General features: G+C 40.8%; 4 protein-coding genes across 5 annotated transcripts in view; all 4 read right to left on the minus strand.

Moving 5' to 3' along the window:
- Nucleotides 1-17,565, minus strand: part of LOC115756815 (ATP-dependent DNA helicase At3g02060, chloroplastic) — a 121,485-nt gene that overhangs the window by 11,079 nt on the left and 92,841 nt on the right. The window lies entirely within an intron of this gene.
- Nucleotides 526-6,345, minus strand: LOC115756816 (chloride channel protein CLC-e). Of its 2 annotated transcripts, none has more exons than XM_030696772.2 (6): nucleotides 5,437-6,345; nucleotides 4,820-5,020; nucleotides 3,147-3,613; nucleotides 2,135-2,716; nucleotides 1,488-1,726; nucleotides 526-1,068 (listed from the first exon to the last, which is right to left on the minus strand). In XM_030696772.2, exons 1-6 carry the CDS (start codon nucleotides 6,227-6,229, stop codon nucleotides 1,038-1,040), a joined length of 2,313 nt encoding a protein of 770 aa, XP_030552632.2. In that variant the 5' UTR covers nucleotides 6,230-6,345; the 3' UTR covers nucleotides 526-1,037. The 2 variants fall into 2 exon arrangements, with proteins under 2 accessions (XP_030552632.2, XP_030552633.2); XM_030696773.2 differs by having other exon boundaries at nucleotides 1,488-1,696; nucleotides 5,437-6,344.
- On the minus strand, nucleotides 8,245-11,956 carry LOC115756824 (ankyrin repeat domain-containing protein 2A-like). The gene is made up of 10 exons (XM_048271971.1): nucleotides 11,788-11,956; nucleotides 11,615-11,669; nucleotides 10,796-10,950; nucleotides 10,274-10,480; nucleotides 10,040-10,188; nucleotides 9,775-9,943; nucleotides 9,500-9,592; nucleotides 8,731-8,870; nucleotides 8,411-8,636; nucleotides 8,245-8,366 (listed from the first exon to the last, which is right to left on the minus strand). Exons 1-9 carry the CDS (start codon nucleotides 11,938-11,940, stop codon nucleotides 8,537-8,539), a joined length of 1,221 nt encoding a protein of 406 aa, XP_048127928.1. The 5' UTR covers nucleotides 11,941-11,956; the 3' UTR covers nucleotides 8,245-8,366; nucleotides 8,411-8,536.
- LOC115756829 (uncharacterized monothiol glutaredoxin ycf64-like) lies at nucleotides 13,587-16,748 on the minus strand. The gene is made up of 3 exons (XM_030696788.2): nucleotides 16,401-16,748; nucleotides 15,055-15,324; nucleotides 13,587-13,790 (listed from the first exon to the last, which is right to left on the minus strand). The coding sequence occupies exons 1-3, from the start codon at nucleotides 16,615-16,617 to the stop codon at nucleotides 13,735-13,737; spliced, it is 543 nt and encodes a 180-aa protein (XP_030552648.1). The 5' UTR covers nucleotides 16,618-16,748; the 3' UTR covers nucleotides 13,587-13,734.

Here is a 17,565-nt window from a genome sequence, read left to right on the forward strand (position 1 = left end):
GTGATAGACGTTATGTGTGATTGATTTTCCAAGTTCCTAATACTGGCTGAGAAATTATGCGTTAGTGACATTGCAATCAATGCGACTATATATGGTTGGTTGTTTTGATGATGTTTGCACTAATACCACTCTATATCTTGCTGATTGCACCGACAGAAGGACTACAGCTGAACAAACCACGTGAGAGAGAATTAAACTGAGTTTTCACTTCTGTCTGTTTCACCAGAACATGGGTCTCACCACGCATGCAAGAATGTATGATTCAATAATCACAACTTAAAAAGGTTTTGCAGTGAGAGTGCCAGAAACCTAAGGATAACAGGGCTTGAGAGTAGTCCCAGTGATCATGGTCAGGAGCATGCCAGGCTTTAGATGTCGGAAAACTTCGCATTAACCAGTGGGTAGCACGTCTTGAGATGATAAACAAGAAACCTACTATGTTGTTGTCTGGTCAAATACAGTGCTTGTTCAAACTGCATTTGTGTTTCGACGATCAACTTGATTTGAGAAAAGAATGTTTTGTACAAGCATGTTGAAATAAGTCTGCGCCTCGGTTCCTGGGTTTTATGGCATAGAGCACCATCCGAGATGCACGCTTGTCACTGGAACGTGTCTGATGCGGTTGAACTCCCCAAACTTCAGCAACTTCCTAATTACCCAAGCTGCTAAAGAATTTCAGACACAGTAACCGTCCCTTTCTGAATTATGACTGCTCCTTTCCACCCCTTTCTGTAAAGATGGATTAGAACGTTTCTTTCTAAGCTTTATTGGGCAAGGCCATCTTGGCCGCGGCCAAGGCCAGCCTCTCCCAATAGCTGGTGGCAGCACCCGTTGAAGCGGCCAGATACAATTAATGGTGATCGAGCAGAACCCACCTAGGAAGTTGCTTTGCTGCTTTCAAACAGGGATTTGGTCTGTGCCTGCGCTGCATCATACATGACTTCTTTTGTCCATCTTGTAATGATGGGTGCTTTATAATCCAAAGATTTCATGAGGAGACATTCATTGTCAAGCACGGATCACCGGAGTGAAGCTTGTCATTTGAATAGTTCTTTCATTGCTAGAACTCTGCATGGAAAAGGGGAAAAAGAGAGGAACGGAAATCAAAATAGATACCTATGCGTGCGTCTCTACACTTGTGTGGACACACGAATGTGGCATATTAACACATGTGCGCGCACACAGAACAGAGTGGATACTTTCCCATCTCACCTCTGATATCTGAGCAGTAAGTCTTGTCTTTTATGAGTGGGACATACATAAAAGCATTAAATTTGTAGAGACGTTTTTCATTACCCTATGTTCTCCTTCAGACATTTTGTTTATCGAATTTGAAGTGAAGTTTATTGATAACTTCTGGTGCTGCCGCTATTCATTGTGAAATTGTAAAAATAGCACAAGAGCCAAGTGAAACAAGACAGCGTGTTTTCTGGTGAACTTTTATTAGGAGTAATCACTTAGAGAGTGCTTGAAGTTGGGGATGGAACCTGCAAGTTAGGCTGATGCACTCTCTGTCCAAAAGACCAACAGGGTGTCCTCTATGACCTTCGATGTGCTCTGAAACAACTGGAACATGGCTCAAGCCATGCCTGTTCATACTCATACGAGCATAAAGAAGATTCATGCTAGGAACTGCTGTCCAGGGGACTCGACATTTTCCATCCTCAAGAGAACACAGTTCGGATACCAAAAGCTCCTGTAAAGAAAAGTCAACATTCTGTAATATCTATGCAAGTAAAAGCCTTACAATAATGAGGCAAAAAACATGTGAAGAAAGGCACTAGTCGCAAAAGATTCAGTCTGATAATTCATGTGTACATTATCTTTCGTTCCTCATTAAACTTCATACTTGGCCGTTTCATCACTAAAACTTACTTTTCTTCCTTATATCAAAAATGATTTCCAACTAGTTTGAGATAAAGGTGATGTTGATGTTATTGATGTTGATCAAAAATGATTTCCAGGGTCGTTCTTCCCTACATTCAGTTGATTTTCGGGGTCATGTATGTCAAGGAAACTTTGCGATACTAGTCTAGACTTGTAGGATCAGTCGCATCATATTCCATTCAAAAAGCATTCTTAAAGCACATTTGAAGCTAAATATGACAGTAAAACCAAAAAAAAAAGTGCCCACCTTTGGTTCTTTGCTTTTTGTGGTAGAAGATTTGCTGAATCCTTGAATGTCCTCTAGTGAAAGTAGCCCGACCAAAATTCTGTCATCGTCAACAATTACTGCACATGATTGCTTCTCTGCGAGCATGAGGCTCACAGCTTCTGACAGCAAAGTCCTTCCTTGGACAGTGACATATCTTGTCCGCATGGCCTGCGAAACCAAAACTCTTCCTTCCAACTCGTCAATTCCCATAGTGGGCTCCTCCAGACATAGCGAACTTTCGACATCACAAAGGTTATAGGCATTTGCATTTGTTTCAGCAAGTGGGTAAGACGAAGGCGCTTCCCTTCTGTTGCCGGAATTTTCGAACTTTTGAGTTACAGGAGCATTTCCTCCGTAAATATTTGTGGAATCCTTGTCATCTAGCTTTCTACTGCTCTTGCTGTCTCTTCTTTTGGACTGTCCAGATGTAATCCATGAAGACAATCCAACAGCCCCAAGTAGTGGTAGAACTATCCGATAGTCCTGTGTCAGTTCAAAAAGCAACAGAACTGAAGTAAGAGGCACCTGACACACCCCTGCCAGAGTAGCAGCCATTCCTACCTGCAACAAATTATTTCTGTCATTGAGCATTTGATTTTTCTGCATAAAGACAGCACGGGTCTCTGAAATCATAATGAAGTGGATTTGTAAGTGATTGATGTTTTACACTGCCACATTTGCTGCATGGTTTTATATTTACACACGAACCCGACAGGATGTCAAAGTAGTACTCCCATAATGCCAACAAACAATCTCATTTGTGGACTGATATAACTGAATCTTATTCCCATAGATTGCTTACACAGCTTCTTGACATGAAATACGGTAAGCATCTGACACCTTTCTGGTCAGATTATGCCACGGAGAAATGCTTGTCAGCATGTGTGTTTCTCCATATAAATATAGAAATCTTGTCAACTGTCAACATGTTTCTGTGTATGTCAATCTAAAATTCAACAGTGCTGATGATGATTGAATTATGGAGAAGTACCAGGCCATATGCTTGAGGTGATGCCACCTCCAAAATGGAGAGATGGACTACTGGATTCAACTGGGAAAGTGCAGAACTAATTAACTTCCCATACGCTGTCCCAGTTGCTGCACCAATAAAGAGGGAAGGGGCATAGTAACCACCTACTAATCCTGAAGCACGGCATAGAGAAGTTGCTAGAACTTTAACAGCTACTAGTTGAAGCAATAGATCAGCAGAGAGACCTTTCACAAATGGCCGAGATTCCAACAAAATGTCAACGTTCTCAAAACCCCAGTAGAGTATTTCAGGATATGCCAAGGCTATTAGGCCAACTGTTAAGCCACCCACTACGGGAAAGGCAGCCCTTGGCATTCCGGTGGCTTCATGAATATTGTCAACAATGACCAACATATATGATGTGCAACTAGACAATGCCAGTGAAACCAAGCCACATAGGGCACCCAATAGAAGATACAACGGGAGTTCTGAAAATGTATTGAACAAATTCCAGATCAGCAAAAGTAGAACTGTCGTTTCTCCAAGAACTGAAGTTAAGAACAGAAATGCTCATCAGATAGTCATGCATAAATCACGATGAGCAATCTGGATTCTTTAGCCAATCATCACATGGACAATAACGTCCACTAGAGGTGGATGACATGTTTACCAACAAAGAGTTGCAGCAATCTTCTGCAAAATAAGACATAAGGACCAGTAGTAGCAAATTATGCCACCTGTGTCTATAACAGCATAAGAAGCATCGACATAATTAAAGAATTTTTGTGATAACTATCCAAAAATATAAAGCAACTTTGAAATTATCTAAGAATAATTTCCATACATACAGTCTCTAGCCATTTGAAGAGTTACTAGAATCGAGGCAGTCTGTGAATTTCAAGTCTGCACTTGCAATGGCAGCAGCAGCAGCTACTTTCTTGTCGATTCAATCAGTGGAAGAGAGACTTAGATAATTAACATTAGTGACCCGAAACTTGAAACAGTGTGCATGAGGACCACTGCTTTAGGGCAGCAGAAATGGAAGCGTGTAGTTGCATCCCAGGTTGATCTAGATGCGAAAGAACGGTTGCAGATGTATCAAAATCAAGAATAAGATTCCTGATCTAGGGGATGAACCTTCAGACTTGAATGCTTTCCAAAACTAATATTCCTAATGTTTTATTCTCAATATTTGCATTAAACTAGTGAAGTTACATTTACACAAAGCTCGAACTCTAACTTGTTCAAGTCCAAACACGATGCGTCCAAGCAAGTGGCAGACGGCAAGCAAAAGGCAATTGGGTGAGGCACAAGTCTTAAGTTTCTTCTACACCCATTTTAGTACCTTTAACATTAGCGTACCTTTAAGCTTCAAAATCTAGAAACAAAAACTTTAAGATGGAGTTAGAAGCCTTTTGAGGTTTCTCTATGCATGATTATTGAAACTAAACATGGTTTGAGAGAGAGAGAGAGCAGTGAGCACATAATTTCTAAAGAGAATTTGATGTGTAATTGCTTTCTTTTGAAAGCAAATTTCACATGCAATTTAAAATCTTTAGCTGTGATTTGCATGTATGGCACCAGTTGCTATTCTCTTGTCAAGCAGAAAAAATGTCTAACAGAACCATCAATGTAGGAGACTAAACAATGAGCATATCTATGTAAGTGTCGAGCATTGATAATGCATGACTTACCCCCAGGTGATCGGAAGTCATATAGTGGAACTTTGAAGGCTGGTTGAGAGCCAAGACCAACTTCTGATACAATCGAAGCTATAACAGCACTGAGGATAACCATAGAGGTGTTATTTGTAAGTGAGATGGATGAATCTGCCGGGGAGGGCCACAAGACAGACTCCACAGCAAAAAAACAACCAGCGACAGCAGCATTAAAACCTAGACACAAACGACACTAGTATAAGTATTCAAGAGAAACATTAGGAGCCAGATATCCTTTAGGATAAGGACGAAACAGGGCAACTTTCCTCAAAGCCAATTTCTACCCACCTGTTTCAAATATTCACATATAAATTGTTCTTTAGGTATAAAATATGAATTAACATTGAACTTACGAAACTCCCAATCTCTTAGCTAAACTACGTTGTTAGTAAAGCTTCTATGGAATAAAACATGAAACGATGTTAAACCAATGAAACTGCCAATCTTTTAACTAAACTACCTTGCATTGCCCTTGAAGCTTCCTATATAAAAACCTGACAGAAAATGTCAAACAGAGAAACATGCCCTTCTGCAGAAACTGAAAATATCTACGTAAAGGGTGTGTTAGATCAACTAAGAAGGCAAATATCCACCTGAGGAAATTCCAGCAGCAGACCCCGCCGCCACGAGCGAGAGCCTTCTCTGTGAACTCTTATCAAACAGTTTGCCGACGCCCTTTGCTACCGATGCTCCAATCTCCACACTGGGACCTTCCGGGCCCAGAGAATTCCCAGTACCTAAAGTAACACAAGCAGCCACAGCCTTTAGGAATGGCCTGAATCCATCCTTCACTACATCGCCCTCACCAAACTCTTCTAAACCACTCCTCACCGCGTTCAGCGCCCCAACAATCAGACCACCACAAGCAGGGACAAGAATGACCCGCGTCCAGACAGCCTGAATGGGCTCTTCTCTGAGCCACGAAGCTCCCCTAGAAGGTATCCCGTCCCAGAACAAATCGCGAACTTCATGAACCCCGCTGTTGAATATCACTACGCTAATGCCGGTCAAGAGGCCCACCAAGCAAGAAGACACGATAACCCAGTTCCCGCTTTGCTGCGGGAAAGCTTCTTGGATCACACCGTCCACTACGCCGCCTCTGCTTCTCTGTTGGGTGCGTCCTTGCGGGCCCAGAGCGTCGTCAACGCCGTCGTCTTGAAGGAGGGATGAGTCGTTTTCTTCGTATCTCGAACAGCGAATGTGGATAACGCTGCTGGCGGGAGACGAAGATAAAGATGAGCGCTTTAAGAGCAAGAATGATGATGGCGAAAGTGAGAGAGAGGATTTGGGGATGAAGGGTTCGGAGAAGAGTGGAGGTGGAGGTGGAGGTTGGTGCGGGTTGGAGATGAGAAGTGAATAATTGAAGCTCGCCATTGCTGTTTTCATTTCTGCTTCAGGCACTGTTTCGTGGATAAGGAGGAAGCATCTGAGCCTCAAGTGTATCGCCGGAGATCGAACCCAACTGTAAGTAACCGCTCCACGAGTGACTGGTAAAATATCAGATTAACGAGAAAACCCGGCCAATTTATTTATTTATTTATTTTTTGTCTGTTTTCCTATGAGCTTTCTTTTTGTAGTCTCGATCATCTCTCAATCTATCCAATTATTGACAAGACTTAAAGATATCTTATTTTAAATAAAGACTTGAAATGCCCTCATTTTCTTAAATAAGCAATTAAAGTGAAGTTTATTTTAAATAAAGGCCTGAAATGATCATGTTAATATCAAAAAAGGGCTTGACCTCACTGGCCGACCAAGGGCATTATTGTCCAAAGATAATTTTAACCTAAATTTAGTAAAATTAGATTAAAATTAAAAAAAGTTAAAAATGATAAATAAATATAAAAAAATACATGCCAGCAATTCGAGTTCTCAACGAGGGTTGTCGGCCCTCTCCCGGTTCTAGCGTAGGCCGGTAGGCCCTCACCTTTGGTTGGCGAGGGTTGCCAGCTCTTGTTGAGGCGCCAATGATGGGGCAAACCCTCTCACTTGTATTTTATTCTTTTGTTTCTTTTCTAAAAACTTTTAAATTTTTTTTAAAATTTTAATCAAATTTAATCAAATCTTAGGTTAAAATTATTTTTGGACAAAATACCCTTGGCCGGCCAGAATATTTAGCCGGCCAATGAGGTCGAGCCCTTATTTGAAACTGTCACCGCCACTTCATGACCTAATATTGTGTTTGCTACGACAAATGGAATATAAGTTATGAAATTAGCAAAATTTAAAAGGTATTGCAATGAAGATTCTACTCTCTATGTTTGATGAATTATGAGAATATGGAATGGAATTCTTATATTTGTTTATGAGAGAAGCTTTGATGGAATAAAATGGAATGATAACAGGATTCTTCTACAGGACACTATCGTCATACTAAAGCATATGATACGATTTAATCTTGATTGTACTTTAAAATTGATAAACAAAGATAATAACCATAAAGTCTTACAACTTTAATGAGTTAATTTTCCAATTAGTTATTCTAGTATTAATTAAATGTACTAAAATTTTCAAGTAGATGTTCATGCCTAATTAATCTAATATCCGATTTCACTTAGATTTTCCACACTAAATTCATAACTGCAAATAAATTAACCCATATTCCTACCTCCAACAATACGTACAATCGAACTGTATTTCGCGAAATAAGTTATTCATTTAATTTCAAAATTATCAATTTCTTTAATTCAAATGTGTGTTAAGATTAATATTTACAATTGTCAATCCAGATTTATAAATTAATCAATTCCACAACTAATATTTTGGTTTCAGATGGAAATGGAATCACGACTCTATAACCCAACCAAACCACATGGGTAAAAGGAGAGGGAATTCCAATTTCCAAGCAATGCTCATTCCCTCTGTACCCACCATGCTGTGAATAATTTCTCTCGGAGTTGCTGGAAGATTCACATCATGAACTCGGGAGCAAAATCAGGTGCAATTGCGCATCCGTGCCAGTTACGACTCTTATAGTTTGAGAAAAAGGAAAGAAACTTAGGACTATATGCATTGCAATTACTTTAAATGCGAACTCCATGAAAGGAAAAGGAGAAAACCCCAGCTAAACACGAATACATTCAGTAAACTCACTGTAATAGAAAGAACTGAAGTTTCAGTGGCTTGAAAAGGGATCCAAAATCTCTCATCTGAAGATAATCAAGACTCACGAGGATGAATCGACAATTTCAACCTCCCATTTTATCGCAACCAAATGAGACGGCTTTTTTGCTTCTTTTGTCAAAAAATTCGACCCTGACATTCGGAATAGGTGATGACCGGGGTCCATTCCCCGTGAATGTGCATAATCTTCTTGGAGAATGAAAGCACCAAGGCCTATTTTGACCAACTCCAGTAGGGACTCAGGCGAAGGACGCGAAAAGAACTCCCAAGCCACGACGGGATAAACATTATTGCATCATTGCCCACACTTGCCAGGTGAAAAATAAAGGCACCAACAACACTGCACCGTCCCAATAAACCCACCTCCCACAAATCATCCTATGGAAACATTGTTTGCTAGCTACGGCATATGAGATTGTGATTGGATTTTAGACAATAGAAAACAGCAAATATGACCTCAATATATGGAGGACAGGAACCCTTATGCTGAACAAAAGCTACAACGGTCCCGGAAAGCGACATGTACTGAAACCAAGCACGCCAAGTTGCTGCGGAAATATCTTTTTTTTTTTACAGGAAAGCATCCTTCTCGAGCAGCTTTAGTACCTCATGCTGGTTGTTCAGCTTTGCGACGTCAATAGGAGTCTTGCCATCCAAGTTCTGCAGGGTTCTGTAGTGACGAAGAGCGCAATAAAGGACATATAAGGGTAGAGACTAAAAGCAATAAAGCACATAATCATATTCAACGGGGTAGTTGGACTTACACAGCAGCACCATTCTTCAATAGAAGTTCCACGCACTCTTTCCTACCATAGCCAGCCGCATAGTGGAGAGCAGTGTTTTTGTTTTTATCCAGAGCATCGACTCCCGCTCCTGCTTCAAGGAGGACCTGAGCACACTTCTCCTGCAAATCACATATACTGATAAAACTTCTCTTCCAAAATTTTACTTAGTCGAGTCTGGCAAAGTAAGTCCTCGGTCTCCTCTGGTTTTAATAGGTCCACAGATGATTCATGTCTGAGCAACTTGTAAATTATACCAAACCTAATAGGGTCTAGAACCAAACAGAAACAATCAGACCGGTTCCACCCAAACTGAACCGATCTGGAGAAGTAACCCAAACCACATCAAAACTATCTGACTCGAGGGTGAAAATGGGCTCAATTTCTTTGTGATTGTTGGCTTCATACCTGGAACTGTAAATATACTATCTAAGAGGTACAGACCGGGAAAATCCTTTCACATCAATGTTATAGCTTGTCAAAGCCAATGTATGCCGATTTCTGCCATGGGCTCACTGTTCCGACACTATTTGACCATTCTAAAGACTATTTCACTCCAAGGACAAAGGGAAAAATAAATAGATAGAAAAAACGGATTAGATTAGGCAGTTCAGTTTATTCCTGAAGAACATTGCGACTGAACTGAACTGCCAAAAAAGGGCAAAACGCCCGTTGCACCAACAGAATCGAAAAAACCAAACAGACCCATAAATTCGGTCAATCGGTATAAACCTTTTTTTTGCTTATATACCTCTCCATATCCACATGCGAAATGCAATGCTGTTCTTCCTTCAGCATCTACTTCATCCTTATCAGCACCAGAAGCAAGTGCTTTCTTCAAACCCTGGTACAAAATTAAGTCTTTCAGTTTCTGTACATAGGCTGAAAAGAGAAGTGCCCTGCAGGTGAACCATCTCTTGGGAAAATCCCTTCGACTGCCAAGGAATCACTATTTCACTCTTTTGGTCTTTTGATCAAACAATAGTTCTTAAAAAAATCATAAGGCAGCTTCGATTGACGCCATACCTCCACATCACCAGCACTAGCAGTTCGGTGAACTATAGGCTCGTCATCATTCGCTGAATCATCTTCTTCGTCTGGAACAGAATTTTGAGCAGAAGTCGCTGCTTCTCCTGTAACTGCGAGTCCCATTGCTTCACCCAGCTTCTGCAGAACATCTTTATCGTTCCAATATCTAAAGCAACACATATGGACAAAAGTTAATACAGCAACAGCTTTATCCACAACTTAAGTTGGATAGCCAAAACATGAAAGCTCTAGTAGTGGTGACCTCATCATGGCAGGAGGACCCCCCTTCTCTATTTCTTCCAAAATATGCTTCAACGAAGGATCCTCCTTGATACGTGCCATCCGTTCCTCAATCTGTTCCTTTTGAGATGGATTCGAAAAATTCTCAAGCATGCTAGACATGGCAGGATCCTAAGAAATAAAGAGAATATTATCCACCTTTCCTTCCTAACATTCTTTATAAGGACCACACAAAAGAACTTAAAGCACATTGTACCTGCATCAGTACAGTACCAAGCCGCTCAGCCATGGACATGAAGTCGGGATTATCCATGACCTGCTGGATGGTCGACATGTACTGTTGACTATCAAACTGAGGAATACCCTCTTCTTCACCTTGAAAAGTCTGCTGAAGCTGCTCTGCCATTTGGTTGAATGCAGGGTCCTTCGCTATCTGTTCAGCTAATTCCTTGATGCTAGGATCCTGCAAAATCATGCTAATAATCATCAATAGCATTTTATGAAGAAGACCTCTATGGGACAAAGAGGCAAGTTTTCCAAATCAACCAGTGAAAAAGGAGATCAAGAAACCCGACATCTCAGGGAAGAAGGAAAAGAGAATCTGGGTCTGGGCAATACCCATAAATGGTGTTATTTCATCTAAAATCAAGCACACACTTCAATTGTTGACATCACGTTGAAGTCACGACTTATACACCGCAGAAATTAATATAATTTAAATAAGTAGTCTGATCACCATAGATTAGACAAATAATGAGTGAAAGTACAAAATACATACATTGAGCAGGTTGGACATAGATGAGAAGTCAAATGGATTGGCTGCACCAAAATCAACTCCTGGCAGAGGAGAAGCCACAGCTTGCCCTGATTGTGCCAGCCCCTCAGACGACTCAGATGCAGAAGGCCTATTTGCTTTGACTTCAACCTTCTCATCTATATGAAGAAAAGGAATACATGAATTTATCATAGAAAGAAAACTTCACATTAAGCCCCATATGCACCTCTCCCGACACTCAGTATAAATTTCAGGTGACCAACTTTTCTTAAGCCGGTTACTTTAGGAGATAGGGTTTATCCTCAGTTGGACCAGAAAGTTAAGGGAAGCTTTAAACCAGTGAAGCACTTTCATAAAATCTATTAACATTATCGGCATGTTCCTCCCATTAGAATTTTCATTACAGCAAGAACTAACAAAGCAGCTCGTAATCTTTGACTGACTGACTAAAGGCATCTCCTCTGCGGATCAACTAGCTGATATTTTCACTCCCCAGCCAGACACAGAAAAACCTCACGCAGCAAGCTCAATTGCCTTCTGTTTCGCACCAAACTCCACCCAAATCATCCCCCACAAAGCACACGAAGGGCCCTCCCGATGCCATACCTCAGCAAAGACAACGCCAAACAAAACAGATCCCCACCGCCAATCGAAGACAAGACCGATCTAATTACCAAGCAGCAACAAAGCCGACACTCTCGTCACAGACAATCAGTCCGGAAAAGCGCAAAACCATCGCGACCGAAATCAATGTCAAACCGAGGAGGGAAAAACAAGAGACAGAGACAGAGAGAAAAAAGCGGAAGCAATCAAGAAGCTCACCGGAAGGAGCGTCCTTGACCGGATTCGAAGCCATGCCTGCAAAATCGAGCTCGAGCTGTAAACAAAAAAGGAAAATGAAAAATCGAATCGCTAGGAGAAGAAGGAGAGAGCTCCGAAATCGTCGAACGACTGGAGGAGGCGAGACGGATAGCGAGGCGGGATCGGAACTATACCTGACGAGCTGAGGGGAACGAGGAGGAAACTTGCAGAGGAGGGGAAATGAATCCTATCTTCCCTCTCTCTCTCTCTCTCTCTCTCGCGAGATTCGCAAAAACCCTATTAAACCAACGAGTCGATCGAACCGCGAGATGATTGTAGCTCCCCATCCCCCACGTAACGGTTTTTATATTAACGTTTAAGTTAAACCGGATTAAAAAAAAAAGGTTAAACCGGATGGGACGGGTTGCCGAGCGGGGGGGACTCGCCCTTCCCAGGTTCCGAATCCGAACCTGAGGTACAGAGGCTTGGCTTCGGTTCGGCGGGCCCCCACCAATCGGTCGACTTGTCTCCTTTGATCCTTTCCCATTGTGATGAACGGCTCTCGTCCAGCGCCGGCCAATTCCGATAACCGGCTGATCTGCGTCACGTTGGCCCATAACGTATGGGGAGAAGTTATTAATTTATTGATATAATTGCACGATTCTAAAACTTACGGGCCACTCAAACTTTAAGTGGAGGCTCAAATTTTCTTTTTGTCTAGAGAAAATCCCAATCTTTAGATCCAATCTAAATATATGCCTCGAACTTTTCTTTACCTAAGAAAAAATCCCACACCTTAGATTCAATTCCGCATCTATCCTTAACTTCTTCTTTTTTTTGTCTAAGATAAAAATCATTAATTTTTACTTTAATTGCAAGTCTACCCCCACTAATGCTATGTCCAAATATCGACGTTAGTCATATCTTATTTCCATATCTCAAAATGATTTCATTTTAGGGGTAATTTTACATGTCACCTTTCCGATATGAATTTATTATTCATGTGAAAATGTCACATCAAAGTCGGAACTAGGCCATGGGGATATATTTGGAGAGTAGATTGAAAGTTGGCCTTTTCTAGAAAAAATAAAATTCGAGATAGATTTGAAACCGAACTTAAAATTTGAGATTTCTTGTGAGACAAAATTAAGTTTGAGGTAGATTTGAGAATATGCCTAAAATTTAGGATTTTTTTGAGATAAAAAAAAGTTCAAAATAGAATTGACACTAAACCTAAAGTACAGGATTTTTTTTAGGAAATTAAGATAAAACATATCATGAATGTGCAATTGAGTCTTAGAACTTATAAAAAGTTCAATCGATTCTTAAAACTTATCAAATTCATATCAAAACGGGATAGGAAGATTAACACAGACGCCACATGTCTGTCACTCACATACCAATGAGTTAACCCTTCATGCAATGAACACAATGAAATTTAACTTGGACTGCTTAACTACGCATCATGTCCCTACTGTTCAAATGGGTCTACTTCGAAAATTGTGGGCTTAATTTTGAGCCACTCCCCTGGGAAACAGGCACAGACAAATAATCGCATGAGCACTTCTGAACGAAGAAGCGACGGTTAGCACTGGCTAATCTGGATCTTATTGTTTTTTTTTTTTTTGGTCGGAATGGATCTTATTGGTTGAAGAGCCTGATTTGGCATCTTCATTTTCTTGACATTCTCAAGAGATTGAATTCGAGTAAGTAAAATTTTCTTCTTAAAAGAAACATTTGCAAGCTTCTCATGGGCTATCACCATTTCGCAGAAAAATGTAAAATCTTCCAAAAGTCCTTGGAACCATATATCTAGATGATCTTGAACGAGGGAAAATACATATCAAGAAGTCGCCTTTTCTCCATCCTCAACCATGTATAGAAGCATCCTGATTAGCAGTAACAAATACCGACAATCATCGTCGTATGATCAGAAACGAAGTCGCAGATCCTCAAGGAGCACCCAGCTTCTATGCGATTGAACAGGGCGTACGGCAAATTTTTAGCAGTTATTTTACATGTAAAGTTAAGCATCCAACAATGAGATGTTCTATACAAATTTCTCCGGCATCCTAGAGCAAATCCTCAGAAACTTCCGCATCCCACCAACAAATATCAATCTTCCTGAATCAAAGAGCACATCAGGTGCACATTGCTTTCTCCAGTAGTTCCTGCAGCTCCCCGCTTTTGTATGCCTCTGTAGGAAAAGTGATTTCTCAAGAGATAATGGAGGCTAGAATTTAAAGGCATAATAACATGATCAAAACCGACACCAGACAGCGGATACGTCACGACGTGCATAAATTTCAAATCAGCAACGATCGTTAATTCTTTTCCCAACCCGACCAACTACCAGTGGGCAGAATTGAAAGCTGAGTCCTCACTGACATTCGACCTATGGGATTACCACGTGCAAGTCGACGCACACCCGCATAAATGTCACCTCACAGTCATAAAGAACAGCTTGCATTCCAGAATTAATATACATACGGCTAGTATTAGATGCTTCATCCATAAACATTGTTGATCAGAAATAAAAAGATTTAATCCTCCGGAATAATGAAAAATCTATCCAAAGGAATGGAAAGCCTTGATGAGACACCAGCCAGTTGGACCATGTCTTTCCACTTAGCAGCCAAATTCATTAACTTCAGTTCAGTGCTTGGCTCAAGCGAAATTTCCTTTAGTTGAAATTATCCAGATTATAACGTCCTGACCGTGAAAAGATTGTATGTTCAGATACCGTAGAGCTAACTAATCTTTTATGCAGACTTTTTATCTGTAGAGGAGCCTCCGGTAGAGAGATCGCTGGATTTGGTCATGGTCAGTGAGGGTGATTTGTGTGAAGTCACTTCCCACAGCATCCCCTTATAGAGGTTCCTCTGGCATCAATGTGACCATCCTACTGCACCAGAGCTTTGAAGAAGTTCAACCCACATTGCGCTCTCTCTCTCCCCCTTCCTGAAACCCCCCCCTTCTTCTTTTTTCCCTTCCTCATTTTTCATAACCAAACAACGACTAATGAAGGCTATACTACCATGTCCTTCATGTGACAATCAGAAACTGAGTTGATTGGAATTTCACATCAACATTTATTAAAAGTCCAACAATGAAAACTATCTTCGGTTAGGTCATTCCTATTGTTTCTCTAGCACAGATAAGTCAGTTGGTAACTTAGAAGCATTTACTGATAAATTAGGCATCAAGAGGTATTATGTCATTTTCAACGATAGTGAACCGCAGAAAAATGGAAACCACCAATGATACAATTGTACCCGTGAAAACATCTAGTGAGGAAGAGTCCCAAGAATAACCATCAGGAGGTTGCAAAGATCTTACATGAAAGTAGTGAAAGAAGTGTGTGAATAGTATGATAACAGCAAACCATTAAACAGATTTTCATAGGAACAGCTGAAAGTAGTTGAATCATTTTTCCACTGGAACCATATATCTAAACTTACCAACGGTGATGTCACACCCTCCAAAAAACTCTCCTTCAATATAAAGTTGAGGAAAGGTCGGCCAGCTGGAGTACTCCTTCAGACCTTGACGGAGTAGTTCATTTTCAAGAATATCTATAGTTTCAAAAGGTACATTGAAGGACCTCAGTATTTGCACAACGGTGTTTGAAAACCCACATTGAGGGAAATCCTTAGTTCCCTTCATGAACAAAACCACCTTGTGCGAATTAACCACTGTATCCAGTGTACTCTTGAGTTGTGGAGTTAATACTGCATACATAGACGAGCAAAAGGAGACATATCAGACATTCGTTTTTCTAAAGAAAAGAATAGAAACAGAAGATGAGGAAAAAAGAACACTTAAATACTCTGGCTCCCACAGGAAATTGCGAAAAAGTTTTGAGTGGACATTTAACTAGCCTAAGGACTTGGGATCTCCATAAATCATCACAAATCATGTAAATGCAATCTTATGATGATTTTTCACATGGATGGAGCTCACTTAACAGTTAGAGAAGTTCTTTCATTCTGTAAAAATGCTACAGAAGAGCAAATACAATTGACACGAAATCAGTGTAGCTTGCACCCTCCGTTCAGTTATGAACTGTAAGCACAACTGATGCGTAATTAGTGAAGCTGACGTTTCTCCCAAAATAAAGCGCCACAGATAGAAAATTCACCGTTATAGTCACCACTACTCCCCCTTCGAACAATTTAATACCAAGCCCTCAAATATCACAGCAGCTTCCAGCCATCAAACCCAATGCCTAAGCCCTATTTCCAAGTACTGTAAATATGATCGCTCTTTTCCACTGTCATGCGAACCAAATTTGATGAAGTCGCAACAACATGCCAGTACATATCGAACAAATAGTGCGAACTTCATTGGTAAACTGTGACCCAGCATTCTTCAATGGAAAAATCCAATAAACTACAACATTGGTCGTTCTTCACATTTCACGCCTCCCAACCATCGACAGAAAGTTCTTGGCCCAGGCCAATACCCTCTAAATTCTTCGTAATACTCTTTTCCCCATTTCTTCTGTTTTTCCCACTATCGACCTTCATCTGAAAAGATCAACATTTCCACACTCCTGTGTTTGTGAACACACAACATTCTTAAAGAACGGCGCAAATCGATCGTCACTTAATCAAAACTAGAATGTCAGGAAACATCAGGAATCAGCATGGCTTTCAACACGTTGGCTTAGCTAAATTAAGAATCGACTTCGCAAACCAAAAGCCCATTCCAAAACCCTCTCCTCCAACGAACACACTCGATTCGATGCAAAATTGATCAATCATCGAGGACTGAAACGAAAAAGGGGAACGAAGGGGTCCCATACCAGAAGCGAAGCAGCGAAAGGTCCCGCTGGTTCTGGACCTGAGCCCAGGCACCGGGTTGCCCACGACGGTCAACGCGCGCGGCGAAAGAGACGACGGAGATGGGTAGGCGGAGAACTTATTGGCCGCCAAGGATGCGACTGTCCTCGGCGCCAATGACGGCGATTTGGCGGAGGAGAAGGTCGCTGGCGTGAAGGTTGTTGACGGGAGAGAAGCCATCGCAGACCCACCTTCCGATCGTCGTCCTCCTTCAACTGTTAACGTGCTTCCCAGAATCCTCCCAGCTTCTACGCTCCACCACAAACTCGAGTCTTGTCGGGAAGTGAAGGGTGTACTCGTGCGAAGCAAATTCCACGATGCCATGGGCAATTAAAAGGAATAAAACTGGGAAATTTTTCAAATAAGGGACGCCTCATTTTCTCAAAAAAATAATAATATATATATGAATAGGAGATTATTTAAAATAAAAATCGAAAGTGTTCTTATTAATTCAAATAAAAGCTTGACTAAAAACATTATCACCATTTGTTAATTTATTTTTGCTTTTTTTTTTCCATTTGCTTTTTTTTTTTCGCCCTCCCTTCTTATTGGTGGCCGGCCACCTACTAGGGTTGGGTGAGGCCGCCCTTGAGGCCAACAAGAGGTGAGATGATCCTCACCCGAATCTAACAAGGATCCATCTTGCTCGTGCATGGCGAGCGAGAGCAGCCCTCGCTATGCACAAGCCAATTTGAACTTGCGGACTAAACTAATTTTATAGTTCGAAAAAACAATTCATAATATCATCACGGCCTTATTCTTCATGCACCATTTTAATTATACTTTGCACGGCAACCCGCACAATGCGTGAATCACCATATAATACATAAATAATCATGAAACAAATATATTTCTTTCAATCTAACATCCGTAAAAGCACGATTCTTTGCCAAGTTACTGCTCATGTAAAGAAATTACCAATTATTTTGAAAATTCTCTATTCTCTTTTATCGAGGATTTGTATTTTTTTTTGCTTTCTCGGTAATTTTCCAAAGTGAAAAAGTAATCTCGAAACTACCAAAGCTTAGTGACATTTAAAGTTATTGCAAGTAAGCAAGTTCAAGACTATCAAAGTTGGGGCCTAAGTGTTGAAAACTAAACGTTCAGTATTAACAAGGTTAAAATTTA

This window comes from Rhodamnia argentea, chromosome 11 (genome assembly GCF_020921035.1).
Source record: "Rhodamnia argentea isolate NSW1041297 chromosome 11, ASM2092103v1, whole genome shotgun sequence".
In the NCBI taxonomy this organism is placed as follows: domain Eukaryota; kingdom Viridiplantae; phylum Streptophyta; class Magnoliopsida; order Myrtales; family Myrtaceae; genus Rhodamnia; species Rhodamnia argentea.

Bases quoted from the DNA above. Each gene is read 5' to 3' on its own strand.
- LOC115756816 (XM_030696772.2), bottom strand. From the start codon at position 6,229: ATGAAAACAGCAATGGCGAGCTTCAATTATTCACTTCTCATCTCCAAC. The intron at 5,021-5,436 runs GTGGATATTTGC...GTTTGTGTCTAG, and splicing joins TGCTGCTGGAATTTCCTCAG to GTTTTAATGCTGCTGTCGCT. The intron at 3,614-4,819 runs GTAAGTCATGCA...ATACATTTTCAG, and splicing joins TGACTTCCGATCACCTGGGG to AACTCCCGTTGTATCTTCTA.
- LOC115756829 (XM_030696788.2), bottom strand. From the start codon at position 16,617: ATGGCTTCTCTCCCGTCAACAACCTTCACGCCAGCGACCTTCTCCTCC. The intron at 15,325-16,400 runs GTATGGGACCCC...CTATGTATGCAG, and splicing joins CTTTCGCTGCTTCGCTTCTG to TATTAACTCCACAACTCAAG. The intron at 13,791-15,054 runs GTAAGTTTAGAT...CTTTTCCTACAG, and splicing joins AGGGTGTGACATCACCGTTG to AGGCATACAAAAGCGGGGAG.
- LOC115756824 (XM_048271971.1), bottom strand. From the start codon at position 11,940: ATGGGGAGCTACAATCATCTCGCGGTTCGATCGACTCGTTGGTTTAAT. The intron at 10,189-10,273 runs GTACAATGTGCT...TTTATTTCTTAG, and splicing joins TTGGTACTGTACTGATGCAG to GATCCTGCCATGTCTAGCAT. The intron at 9,944-10,039 runs GTCACCACTACT...GTGTTGCTTTAG, and splicing joins GGTCCTCCTGCCATGATGAG to ATATTGGAACGATAAAGATG.